The sequence below is a fragment of the Molothrus ater genome, chromosome 25 (assembly GCF_012460135.2).
Source record: "Molothrus ater isolate BHLD 08-10-18 breed brown headed cowbird chromosome 25, BPBGC_Mater_1.1, whole genome shotgun sequence".
Lineage (NCBI taxonomy): Eukaryota > Metazoa > Chordata > Aves > Passeriformes > Icteridae > Molothrus > Molothrus ater.
Window position 1 is genome coordinate 3907154 of NC_050502.2, and position 13408 is coordinate 3920561.

Below are 13408 nucleotides of genomic sequence, written 5' to 3' on the forward strand. Positions count from 1 at the left end.
CCTGCAGCCTCCACGGAGCTCTGTCCTGTCCAGATCTGTGCATCTCACCTGGGCACAGCCCTGCTCCTGCCCTAGGGCTTGGCTGAGCCTTATCTTTGATATCTTTATCTGCTCCCAGTTGTGATGCTCAAGAGGGATGCAGGGACCCCGATGTGAGGCCGCAGCAGGGATGGCTCGGCCCTGGGAGCACGGAGGAGGTGGCAGAGGGACCCTCAACCCTCCCAAATGTCCTGTGCCAGCCCTGGGAATCACCACTGGAAATGTTCAGGGCCAAATTCTCACCTGAGGCCGAGTGGTTCAGGGTTTCAAGGTGAGTGGAGCAGCTGCTGTTTGCACCAGAGGAGGCCCTGAGTGTGCAGGTATTTTATATATATATATATATTTATATATATGTGTGTGTGTATAGATATATTACATAAATATATAGGTATGAAATAATTTAAGAACCATCCGAGACAGCATGCTGTGCTCTGGGGTGGGGCTGGAGGGCAGCTGCTGCCCCTCCTGCCCCTGCCCCACCAGCTTCGATTCACAAATGGAAACAGAGTCTGGAATTAAATTAAAAACCGCACACACGCACACGCACACACGACACGGGGCAGAGGCTGGACGAGGCCGGGCGTCCCTGAAGAGATCGGATCGACTGAAGCCAAAGAGGCGGGAGGTCAGGAGATGAAACCAGCGCGGGGGGTGTGGTTTGTGCCGCTGCTGCCTGCCCTGGCCGTGCCCAGCCCTGCGGGGACAGCGGGGACAGCGGGCGGTGTCACAGCCCCGCGCTGTGGCCGGGCTGGCCCACAGGCTTGGTGGCACACGCGTGTGTCCCTGCTGTGGTTGTTTGTCGTGGCCCTGCGGTCTCCATCTCCACCTGCTTTGCTTTCGCTCCGCCCCAGGACTTTTTTGCCACCAAGGGGAAAATCCACTTGCAATTTCCCCTTGGAAAATGCCACTTTTTGCCCGAAAGGGAAAATCCTGCCCCAGTGAACCCCTCTCCTCTCCCTGCTGGAAGTTCTCCCAGAGCCAGCTTTGGTCCAGCTCAATCCATCCCACCAACTGAAGACCCCTGGAGAAGATCTCCTATCTGGGGACTTCAGGACGACCTTCAAAGAACCACCCAAAAAAAACCACCCAAAACCCTTTAGAAAAAGCCAGAAATCGCTGGTGCCTTCCAAAACTCCTCCTTGCTCCCCACCCCACATCCCTTGCTTCCCAAACATCCCAGAGGGATCCCAGATCCAAGAGGCTGCCGTGGAGGGCCGGGAATGCAGCCGAGCCGAGCCAAGCGCGCGGAGAAGGCTCCGGACCCTCACCCCCTTTCGTGTCCCTCTCCTCGTTGGGAAACAAAAACTCCCCGGGGGCTGTTGGATCAGCTGGGGAGCAGCACGTGCTCCAGCAAGTAGCTGATGGAGTCCCAGTGCTTCCAGAGGAAGAAGAGGAAGAGGACGAGCAGGGCGGTGCTGAGGATGCGCATGCGGGTCTTCATGAGCGGCGTGATGAAGTTGGCGATGGTGGAGACGAAGACGAGCAGCACGGCCATCAGGGCCAGGATGACGTTGATGAACTTGCCCAGCAGGGCCCGGGCGTTGGCGTTCTCCACCCCTTCCAGCTGCACCACCTGCTGCTGCTGCTGCTGCAGCTCCAGCTTGGTCACCCGCGTCAGGCACGACTCCACGGCCTCCTGCCAGGGGACAGCAATGGCAGCGGCTCCAGGGATGTCCCCCCCGAAGCCTCCTGCCAGGGGACAGCAATGGCAGCGGCTCCAGGGATGTCCCCCCTGAAGCCTCCTGCCAGGGGACAGCAATGGCAGCGGCTCCAGGGATGTCCCCCCCGAAGCCTCCTGCCAGGGGACAGCAATGGCAGCGGCTCCAGGGATGTCCCCCCCGAAGCCTCCTGCCAGGGGACAGCAATGGCAGCGGCTCCAGGGATGTCCCCCCTGAAGCCTCCTGCCAGGGGACAGCAATGGCAGCGGCTCCAGGGATGTCCCCCCTGAAGCCTCCTGCCAGGGGACAGCAATGGCAGCAGCTCCAGGGATGTCCCCCCTGAAGCCTCCTGCCAGGGGACAGCAATGGCAGCGGCTCCAGGGATGTCCCCCCCGAAGCCTCCTGCCAGGGCACTGTAGCTAGGATATTGTAAATATAAAAGGATTTTCTGAAAAATCCTTTTCTTAGGATTTTTTTCTCCTGAGAGGCCTCGGGAACAAAATGTAAACAATGGTTATCTGCTGCTGTGGGATGCAACAGGTGGATCTGGGATTGGTCTCATGTGGTTGTTTCTAATTAATGGCCAATCACAGCCCAGCTGTCTCAGACTCTCTGTCCAACACACAAGCCCTTGTTATTCATTCTTTCTTCTTCTATTCTTAGCCAGCCTTCTGATGAAATCCTTTCTTCTATTCTTTTAGTATAGTTTTAATATAATATCTATCATAAAATAATAAATCAGCCTTCTGAAACATGGAGTCAGATCCTCGTCTCTTCCCTCATCCTCGGACCCCTGTGAGCACGGTCACAGGGGACAGCGGTGGCAGCGGCTCCAGGGATGTCCCCTGAGGGATTTGGGTGCCTCCCCCTGGTTTGCTGCTGCTGCTGGGGGGTTTTGTTCTGGCTGGGGGGTGGCTCAAAGGGGGCTGTGCTGGCCCACACGTGGCTTGTCACAGCCCGTGGTCACACACGGGGGACCCGCGTGTGTGACAGGACAAAGGGGGATGGAGGGCAGGGACAGAGGGGATCTCGGGAGGGAATTCCTCCCTGTGAGGGTGGGGAGGAGCTGGGATGGAATTCCCAGAGGAGCTGTGGCTGCCCCCTCCCTGTGGCAGTGGAAGGTGTCCCTGCCCTGCCACGGGTGATTTTTAATGTTCCTTCCAACCCACACCAGTCTGGGATTCCCTGGTTTTGGGGACATGGTTTAGTCACCTGCCTCTTGCTGTGACAGCAGCACAGGGACAACCTCACCCGGAAGGTGCTGGGAGAAGGGATCCCATCGCCCCACCCTCCCTCCCAGCCCAGGCTCTGTCCCTCACCCCTGGCTGGAGGGAGCAGAGGGGGCCTGAGCCCTCCCACAGCCCTACCTGGATGTCCCGAGCCCTCTCGTAGGACTGGTAGGCCACCTTCTCCTCCATGCTGGCCAGCTCCTGCTTCAGGTTGGTCATCTCGTTCTGGTGCAGCTCCGTCAGGTCGTTCAGCTGCTCCTCCAGGCGCTCGTACCTGCACAGGGCAGTAGGGCTGGGACGTGTCCCTGAGCCCCCCCTGGCACTGGGGACACCACCCAGCCCCTCCCACCCTCCTCTGGTTGTGGGAAAACATCTCAAGGTCATCTGGCAGTGAGGAGAGCTGCAGCTCCCCGTGTGTCTTGGCTTGTGGTCCCCAAAGAGCCACCATGGGTGACACCTCCCCTGCCACCTGCCCAGCCCTACCTGTAGCGCTCCTCCTGCGAGCACTGGGTCATGCAGGTCTGCAGCTGGGCCTGGTCCTCCATGGAGTCCTCCAGCCCCTCCCGCCCTCCCCTGCTTGTGGGAAAACCTCTCAAGATCGTGTGGCAGTGAGGAGAGCTGCAGCTCCCCATGTATCTTGGCTAGAAGGGCAGCTTGTGGTCCCCAAGGAGCCACCCCTGGTGACACCTCCCCTACCTGTAGCGCTCCTCCTGCAAGCACTGGGTCATGTAGGTGTAATCCCTCTGCAGCTGGGCCTTCAGGTCCTCCATGGAGTCCTCCAGGTGCGACTGGCTGTCCTTGATCTCCCGCAGCTCCTCCAGGATGGTGTCGAAGTTGTTGTGGTGGCTGTCCAGCGTGTTGGACTTGGGGCTCCCCAAGCCGCCGGGCCCTGCCCCTGAGTTGCTGCCCCCGGCCGAGCCCGAGGTGGCGCTGGAGCACTCGTCATCGCTGCCGTACTTGGGGCTGGACACCAGCGTGGCGCTGCCGCTCAGCGCGCGCGAGGCCTCCTCGGGGTGCCCGTCGTCCAGCGTGTCCTTCAGGTGCGCGATGTTGTCGGCGCTGCCGAACTTGTTGCGGATCAGGCTGGCGAACTCGCGCGGCTTGGACACCACGGCCGTGTGCGTGGCCTGCGAGAGCCCCGAGAGCCCGCCCTTGACCCCCTCCACCACGCCGCCGCTGAAGCCGCTGATGCTGGAGCGGACGTTGGCGCCCACGTCCTTCAGCCCTTGGTGCATGTCCCGGAAAACATCCTTGGGCTGGCGGCTGGGGCCGTTCTGCTCGATCTCCTTCAGCTTCTTGTGGTAGTGCTCCAGCTTCTTGTGCAGCTGCGCGATGGTCTGCGCCGACTTCTGGTTCTTCTTCTCGAACACCTGCTTGATGCGCGACGCCTGCTGCTTGTCGGCGTTGTTGGCCAGCTTCAGGTACTCGGCCACGTTGTCGTCCCGCGCCTCCTGCTCGATCTTGATCTGCTCCGTGATCTTGAGGATCTTCTGGTGCAGGTGCTCGATGGCGGCTTTGGTGCGCTGAGGGTCGGGGGTGCCATCGGGCACGTCCAGGCACACGGGGCCGTCGGCGTCGCCGTGCCCGGCGCCCGCCGGCAGGTTCAGGGTGGTCACGTCGCCCTTGTCCAGCTGGAGGGGAAGAAAAAGGAAAAGATGCTCAGGGGACGGAGGAAAAAGTCCAGAGATGGGCTTGGGATGCACGGAAGAGGCAGGAGAATAATTAACTGGAGAGGTTGTGGGAGTGATCCCAGAACACCCAAGTTGATCCCAGACAGGTTCAGGGTGGTCATGTCGCCCTTGTCCTCCTTGTCCCCAGGAGGGGAAGAAAAAGGAAAAGGGGGATGCTCAGGGGAGGGAGGAAAAAGTCCAGAAATGGGAGGGGACAGGAGAGAACCGGGCTGGGGAGGCACAGAAGAGGCAGGAGAATAATTAACCGGAGAGGCTGGGGGAGTTTGGGGTTGGTTGGAGATTTCCCTGCCACGGCAGCACTGCTGGAATGCCAGGGACACACCAGATGATCCCAGGGACACCCCAGTGAAAAGAGCACAGCAGTTGCTCAACCCCCAACTCCAGCTGGGGTTCAGGGCTGGATTTCCCCAGTGGAATTCAGCGAGGAGCAGCCACTGACTCTGCCTTTCCACCCTCACCTGGTGTACAGATGGGATTTCCCCAGCCAGGCAGGGAAAAGGGGTGAGGAAAACCAGGATCCATCCCCAAACCAGCCTAGAGCCCAGGGATTGAGCAGCCTGGAGGTATTTCAGTCCTGCTTTCACCCCAAAGTTTTCCACCCTAATCCCAGTTTTTGGGAGGCTGGGGAACAGCTGCAGCTCCCAGAGCTGCAGGTGCAGGGACTCCTCTGCTTTTCCAAGCTCCCTCACCTGGCAGTGCCAAGCTCCTCTTGCAAACAGCAGCTGCCACCGCAGGAAATTCGGACAAATGCCAAAATTCCGTTTTACAGATGGCAAAACTGGAGCTTTGGGAGAGGAAATTGCTCTCCTGAAGCCACATTTGGAGAGCCTGGACTGCAACCCAGGCCCTGCCTCGTGTTCTCCAACCTGGATGTGCTGCTTGGCCAGTTGGGGGAAAAAAAATAAATTTAAAAAAAAAATCCCTAAATCTTCCCAGTTGCTGGGTTTTATATGCAGATTCTTATGCAAAACCTCCCTGGTTGTGTAAATGGCTCCTGGCTTCTAATTAAGAGCTGCTTGAAAGTTAAATACTCTTGGCAGACCTGAATAATTTCTCATTTCCATCCCACTTTCCCCGAATGACCCTTTAATAGGGATAAAGCTGCGGGATCACTGCTTGGGAGTGTGTTATTATCACCAGGAAATGCAGGGGGGAACAGGGAGCAATGTTCTCTCAAGATGCTGCTTGGGAACAATCCCATCTGGAGCAGGGGCTTGGTAAAGCCAGAACCCTCCTGTTATTCCATTTCCACCTCCCTTTTTTTCCCCGTTTTTTTGGTGTCCTGCTGGGAGTCTGGGGGTGTTGGGATTTCATCTCAGCTTCACCCCAAAGCTTTTCCTGTCTCCCCACTGCAGCAGTGAGGGAGCAGGGGCTGGAAGATGGGAGCAAAAGGCCAATCCCAGCTGGATTCACTCTGTCTGGAGTGGCAATTTTCTTAAAAAAAAATAAAAATAAAAAATGAAGTCATAACAAACTTGCGGTTTTCAGACCCCACTCCCAGGCTATTTTTAGGCTGGGCCCTCCACGGAGGGTTTTGCTTTGGTTTCTTATCACCAGGCAGAAATTAGAAACAGCAGGAAACAGACTTTTTGCCCAGATGTGCAATCCTCTGGACAGAAAAGGGAAAAAGTGACCGTGGCAAAGGAAAAGGCAGCTCTGGAGAGGCTCAGAGGGGAAACACCCGCTGGGGAGGGGAGGGGAAACGTTGCTCAAATTTCTGTTTCCAGAGAGGGAGTTGCCCTCTGTAAAGCCAATCTTTTGGATTGGAAAGAAAGGAGGTTTAGATTTTGGGATTTTGGGAAGGAATTCCTGGCTGTGAGGGGGGTGAGATGGAATTCCCAGAGAATCTGTGGCTGCCCCATCCCTGAAAGTGTGCAAGGCTGGGCTGGATGGTGAAAGGTGTCCCTGCCCATGGCAGGGGTAGCACTGGACGGGTTTTATGGTCCCTCCCAACCCAAACCATTCCGGAATTCCATGATTTATCCACGGGATTCCATCTGGGATGGGCAGGGAACAGCCCTGGGCTGAAATCCTGCTCGCTGCCATGCTGGGGAAGGCACATCAGGTTATGGCTTTGAAAACAACCCCCCCAAAAAAGACAATGTGGATCCCTGGAGCATTAACAGGCCCTGCCTGCTAAATCCCAGCAACTGTGCAGGGGATTTAAGGGGGGGATTAGGAACAGCCACACTTTCCCTACATGCAGCAAACCTGCTGGTAGGCACAGGATGAAAGGAAATTTATCCTGATGGAAACCCTGTTTTCCAGAGCTTGTTTTGCACCAGGCTGGGAGGGCAGAGCTGCTGTGGGATGCGGGAGGAATGCAGGACAAGGGCAGGGAAATGATTCTGATCAACAGAGCTGAGCCCAGCAGAGCTGAGATCTGCAAAAGGCTCGGGCTGAGGAGCAAACAGGGCTCAGGGCTGTGCAGGGCTGGGTTAATGGGGCTGCAGGCTGGGGAGAGCTGGGCCCAGGGGCAGCTGAGCTGCTGGGGATGTCACCTCAGCGTGGGGATGTCACCTCAGCTCGGGAATGTCACCCCAGTTTGGGGCTGTGTCCTCTAGGTCAGGGCTGTCACCCCAGTTTGGGGATGTCACCTTAGCTCAGGGATGTCACCCCAACTCAGCGATGTCACCCCAGTTTGGGGCTGTGTCCCCTAGGTCAGGGCTGTCACCCCAGTTTGGGGATGTCACCTTAGCTCAGGGCTGTCACCCCAGCTCAGGGATGTCACCCCAGCTGAGGGCTGTGTCCCCTAGGTCAGGGCTGTCACCCCAGCTCGGGGATGTCCCCCAGTTTGGAGATGTCACCCCAACTCCGGGCTGTCCCCCCAGCTCAGGGTGGTGTCCCCCCACCACAGGGCTGTCCCTTCAGCTTGGGGGTGTCCCCTCAGCTTGGGGGTGTCACCCCAAACTGGGGCTGTGTCCCCACTCAGGTCCATGTCTCCAATCAGTGCTGTCCCCCCAGCTCGAGGCCGTGTCCCCACCTCAGGGCCGTGGCTGTCCCAGCACATCCACTCCTGGCTTCGACCCCATTCCCAAAGAATTGCACAATTATTGCAGAGTTCAGAGCAGAGTTCTGGAGGCGCTGACATCCCCCCTGAATTGTTCTGTTTTCTGTGCCCTGCAGCCCACGGGACACGCCGGGGATGAGCCCTGCCTGTGTCCACCCCGAGCAAGGACCTTCCCTACAAAGTATCGCTGTGATTCCTGCCTGGAATCCATCCCAGGGACAAAACAGCCCTGGGAAGGACCATGTGCACCTTCCAGCAGGGAAAAAACAAGAACAAGTGTTGCCAAATCCAGGGCAGATCCGGGGAGCTGCTGCCCTGAGCCGTCAGCTCCCCCGCACAAGTGTCACCCTGCCTGGGGCACTTGGTGGCCCTGGAATGCCACCAGGGAGAGGCCACGGCCAGCACAGAAATGCAGGCATGTGGTGGATGTGGGGAGGGGGATTTTGGGGCAGTTATGTCGTTTCTCAGAGCATTTTTCCAGCACAGCATCCCCTGAGCCGGTCACTGCCACTGGGGACACCACGAGCGTCCTGCCCCTGTCCCCACACGGGCTCCCAGCCCTGTGCCTCCCTGAGCTGAGCTGTTATTCCCACCAGACCCAGCCCAGGTGTTGAAAATAGCAGCAGGAGCCCTGAGTCACAATTCCCACCCTCCCTCCAGCAGCGCCCGGGGCTGGCAGTGCCCTGTGCCCCCCTGTGCCACCCCTGCATGGGCACAACGGGCTGGCAGCAGCTCCCTGCACTCATTCCCCAGCCTGACAATAATTTTCCTTACATAATGCAGGGATTAACGTTCAGCCTTCCAGCTGCAGCAGTTTCCCACCCGGCACTGATGGCGCTGGGGGGGTTTCACTCTCTGCTCTCATTCCCCGAGGAACAGCAGCGCCAAAACCCCCCGTGGGTCTCTCTCCCCATTATTTTACCCAAACCCCAAAAAATCTGCCGGGACCTACCTCCATGGCGGGCAGGGCTGGGGTGCCCCAGGGCTAGTTGGCGTGTCCCCGCGGTGTCCCCAAGGCTGGCAGCGCTGCCCGGGCACTGCCGGCTGCCATGGCACGATTGCCGGCTGGGGAAGGCAGCGGTGGATGGCAGCGAGGTGTTGGGGGAGCAGCAGGGAGGGAGGAGGAGGAGGAGAAACCTCTCGTAGACCCCGTTGGGGCTGGCTCCGAGCCCCCGGAGCGCTCCCGGTGCCGCTCCCGGAGCGCTCCCCGCGGTTCCCGGAGCGCTCCCGGTGCCGTTCCCGGTGCCGTTCCCGGAGCGCTCCCGGTGCCGCTCCCGGAGCGCTCCCCGCGGTTCCCGGCGCGCAGGGACGGAGGCGCTCGCTCGGCCGGGATTGCCGACTCAGGAAATCTGCCCGAGCTGTTTACAGCTCTCAGCCAGCCCGAGCTTTCAGGGCTGTAATGCCAAACCCCCCCGCTCGTATCCCCGTGCCGGGATATTCACACGCCTCCAGCCCCATACGCTGCCTGTGCCCTGACGCAGGAGGTCGGGACGGGCTCTTGTCATCTGCTGTGTCACAGAGAGGGACAGAAAGGCAGGGGGGAGGCGTCCAGAAAGGAAAAACGCGAGTGGAAGCAGTCGGGAAAAAACAAAATCCTGTCACTAAGCAAGGAGCCCGAGTTAAAAGCCGGGAATGAGCCACTCGTGGCAGCACCAGGAGGTGTCCTGGAGCAGGAGCTGGATCTGTCCCTGTCACCCCAGGAGAGTGTGGGTGGCACTGACCCCGTTCTGCCACGGGGAGAACACAACGGCACCAAAATCCTCATATCCCCCTCCACGGCAGCTGCCATCCATCCCCAGAGGCACAGGGAAACGCAGATTCCCTGGAAATTCCACCCAAACCCAGCCGTGCCTACCGTGCCTACCGTGCCACGCTCAGCCGTGCCAGGGCAGGGCCAGGACGGAGCAGAGATCCCCGAGAGTGTCACACGGAGCCGCGGGGACCGGGCGGTGACACCGCAGAGCTGCCCCGGGGAGGGGAGGTGACACCGTGGGGATGGCACCGGGGCTGGGAGGTGACACCGTGGGGATGGCACCGGGGCCTGGATGGTGACACCGTGGGGATGGCACCGGGGAGGGGAGGTGACACCGTGGGGATGGCACCGGGGCTGGATGGTGACACCGTGGGGATGGCACCGGGGCCTGGATGGTGACACCGTAGGGATGGCACCAGGGAGGGGAGGTGACACTGTGGGGATGGCACCGGGGATGGTTGGTGACACCGCAGAGCTGCCCCAGAGGATGGTTGGTGACACCGCAGAGCTGCCCCCGGGGATGGTTGGTGACACCGCAGAGCTGCTCTCGGGATGGTTGGTGACACCACAGAGCTGCCCCTGAGGATGGTTGGTGACACCACAGAGCTGCTCTCGGGATGGTTGGTGACACCGCAGAGCTGCCCCTGGGGACGGACGGTGGCACCGTGGGGATGGCACCGGCAGCACCCGGGGCTCCTCCCCTCCCGGGTGGGCTCCTGGCCCATCACTGAGTGCCAGGGGGGGATGGCCTAGCCTGGCCCAGCCCCGTGGGTGCCCCTGGTGTGACCAGGGCTGGTCAGCTCCGTCCTGGTTTCTGCCATAGCATCACTTCTGCTTTTAGAGGTCACTTCCCATGGCTCTTGTGCTGTCTCAGCAGGGCAGGAGGATCAGCAGCTGCACAGCACCCGGTGGAAAGCACCCTCCCTGCTTGCCAGTTCCCTCTTGAAGCTGCTGGGGCTGGCCCTGCAGCCCTGCTGCTTCCCTCCTGTGGTTTTTGGGGCTGGGAAGTGAGCGGTTCACCCATCCTAGGGGAACCACGATGTCCCCCACAGCCCCTGCCAGCTCACAGCCCCTGCTCCTGGCCTTGGGGAAAGGTGGAGGAGCAGGAATTTCCCAGGGGAGGCCGATGGAGCGAGGACCTGATAAAGGTTGGGATGTTCAGGAAGAGCCAGCACGGGCAGGCTGCTGCAAGGAGCCCTGGGGAACATTTTTGGGACTTATTGGGGTCCTCAGGTGCTGGATTCCCAGGAGAACACCTGCTCCCAGCTCCCCAGCACGAGGGAAAGGGAAACAAATCATTGCAAACAACAAAGAGCCTGGCTGCTGAAGGGCCCAGGGTTAACAAATCATTGCAAACAACAAAATCGTGGCTGCTGAAGGGCCCAGGGTTAACAAATCATTGCAAAAATCAAAATTGCAGCTGCTGAAGGGCCCAGCCCAGCGAGGCAGAGCAGTGGGGCAGCATCTCCCCTCCCTTCTACAGCATGCAAAACCCCTCCTGGCACGGGAAAAAAGGGAATTCTGCAAGGGAATTACCCAAGGGGTTGGTGTCACACTCCCCATCAGCCTTCCCCCCCAGCTGCTGTTTTTCAGGCCTGACTGTACAAGGCAAATTTAGAAATAAACATCAGCTCCCAGGCAAAGAAAAGCCCTGGATTTTCCACAAAATCGTGGCAGGTTTGGTGTGTGCTGTGCTGGGCAGGGCAGGGTCCAGCTCCAAAGCCTTGGTCTGGGCACCAAGAGGGTCCCCTTGTGCTGCCACATGGACACAGGGCAGGTTTGGGGCTTGGGCTGGGCTTAGCACAGAGAAGCAGGAATTAAAACCAGCAGGAAAACCCTCCTTGACTGGGCTGGGAAAACTGCAAGTGGGATTTTGGGATGCTGACAGAGGCGGAGATCTGACAGACCCACTGCTCCTGAGCATCCCACGCCCCAGGGGATTTGGTGTCTGCAGCTTCTGGGGCTCCTGCTGCAGGTGCCACCCTGCTCCTCACCCCTTCCCCCTGCACTATCCCACTATCATGGGATCAAAGCCCCTCTGTCTAGTGAATTGGAAGGTCCTAGCTTAATTAAAGCACCCGAGTTGCATTTAAGGGATGCAGGGTAAGGGCCTGCAGACTTTAGCAGAAACTAAGAGGGTTTAACTCTTGTCTAAGGCTTTGAGGGCCTTCGGTTTAGGTAATCCTAAATTTCTTAGACAATGGTAAGGATTACAGGGGAGATAGGAAATCCCTGCCTGGAAAGGAGAGCAGGGATGGGGGGACACCCACAAAGGCACCCAGCAGAGGATCTGGGGGCAGTGTCCTTTCGCCAGGGCAGGGTTTGGGAGGGCGGCTCCTGCAGAGCTGTGGATCCTCTCCCTCCCCAGGGCCGAGGAGCCTGAGGGGCAGAGGAAGCTCCAAGGAGGAGCAGTGCAGGCTGGGGGGGAGCAGGAACAGGCTGGGGCGCCACGGGGCTGATCCCAATCCTCCAAGAGTGCCAGGAGAATAAACAGCATGGCCAAGCGCTGCTGGGCACGTCCCAAAGGGAAATAACCAACAAATAAATGAAAAAACCAACAAACAAACAAACAAACACCACTGCTCCCCGTCCCCATCACAGCCGGGACACTGCCACCCTCCCCAGGGCTCAGGACACCCGAGAAAAGCTGTTATACCAATGGAAAGATCCCAGGATTCTCCCTTGGGAAGCTCCTGGGTCTCCGTGCCCGTCCATGCCATGAGGAACGTGGTGTTTCCTAATTTCACACCACATCCTCTGAGCTGGGCCTGTCCCTTGTGCCCTGGGACAGCTCTGAGGGACAATTCAGCCCCCATGGGTGCCCTGGGCTCAGATCCCAATCCTCCAAGAGCGCCAGGAGAACAAACAGCATTTCCAAGCACTGCCGAGCATTTCCCAAAGGGAAAAAGCCAACCAACAAACAAACCAACAAACAGCCACCACTGCTCCCTGTCCCCATCACAGCCGGGACACTGCCACCCTCCCCAGGGCCCAGGGCACTCGGGAAAAGCTGTTATACCAATGGAAAGATCCCAGGATTATCCCTTGGGAAGCTCCTGGGTCTCCATGCCCGTCCACACCATGCAGAACTTGGCATTTCCTAATTGCACAGCACGTCCTCTGAGCTGGGCCTGTCCCTTCTGTCCCTTGTGCCCTGGGCTCACAGGGACAGCTCTGAAGGGACAATTCAGTGAGCAGCCCTCATGGGTGAAGCCATTCAGGGCCCTGCCTACGCTTGGAGAATATTTGGAAAAATTCCTGCTGTTGTTTTCTCTGGAGGGAGTGACCCTGACACAGCATTAACCCACCCAGCAGCTCAGCACCTCCAGCAGGGCTTGTGCAGCCAGGGGGGGATTTTTGGGAGCTTCTGCACTGGGGATTTGAGGGGGAAGCAGGGAGAGGCCGAGCCACAGGGTTTGTGCAGCCAGGGGGGGATTTTTGGGAGCTTTTGCACGGAGGATTTGAGGGGGAAGCAGGGAGAGGCCAAACCACAACCCCAGCCAAGTGAGGAGCCACAAACAGGACCCTCATCCAGCCTCTGGATCCAAACCCTGCTCCCAGCCCAGAGCAGCAGGGGTGAGCTGGAGAGATCACAAACCCTGCAGCCCAAATCCTGCCCTGCACCCTGGGCATCCACCCCCAAATCCCCCGGGATCCTGCCGGGAGCGGGAGCTGCTGGTGGGCTGCAATCAACAGCCATATGTCAGCCAGGCTGAGGAGGAACACGATGTCTTCTTCACGAGGGGTGAATCAGTAGCAGAGTCTGATATTCTTCTCCTCCTGAATTAATTAAGCAGCAATCTCGGGTGTCTTTGTCTTTCCAGCTATTATCTGCTCACTCCAAAGCGCTCATCCCAACGGGAGTGAGGGAAGGAGCTCCCAGCACCAGCCTTGCCTCAGACTCATCCCCTGCCACACGTGGATAGATGGAGGTGGGGAGTGGGAGCTCACCTGGCCTGGAACTCCAGTTCCAGGTGAGGAACCCAAAAACCACCCAAAAATCCCCCAAACCTCTGGCATTTGTAGGG

General features: G+C 58.9%; 1 protein-coding gene across 2 annotated transcripts in view; it reads right to left on the bottom strand.

Moving 5' to 3' along the window:
• Positions 1-364: 364 nt before the first annotated feature.
• Positions 365-13408, bottom strand: part of TMCC2 (transmembrane and coiled-coil domain family 2) — a 28961-nt gene continuing 15917 nt past the window's right edge. Inside the window, exons 1-4 of one of the 2 annotated variants that reach the window (XM_036398454.2) lie at positions 8580-8794; positions 3623-4557; positions 3065-3200; positions 365-1675 (exon numbers count right to left, since the gene is read on the bottom strand). In XM_036398454.2, coding sequence (XP_036254347.1) covers positions 1364-1675; positions 3065-3200; positions 3623-4557; positions 8580-8585 — 1389 coding nt within the window. In that variant the 5' untranslated portion in view covers positions 8586-8794 and the 3' untranslated portion in view covers positions 365-1363. Of the gene's footprint in view, positions 1676-3064; positions 3201-3622; positions 4558-8579; positions 8795-13408 lie in introns of those variants that run through there. The other variant, XM_036398453.2, reaches the window with a different exon arrangement.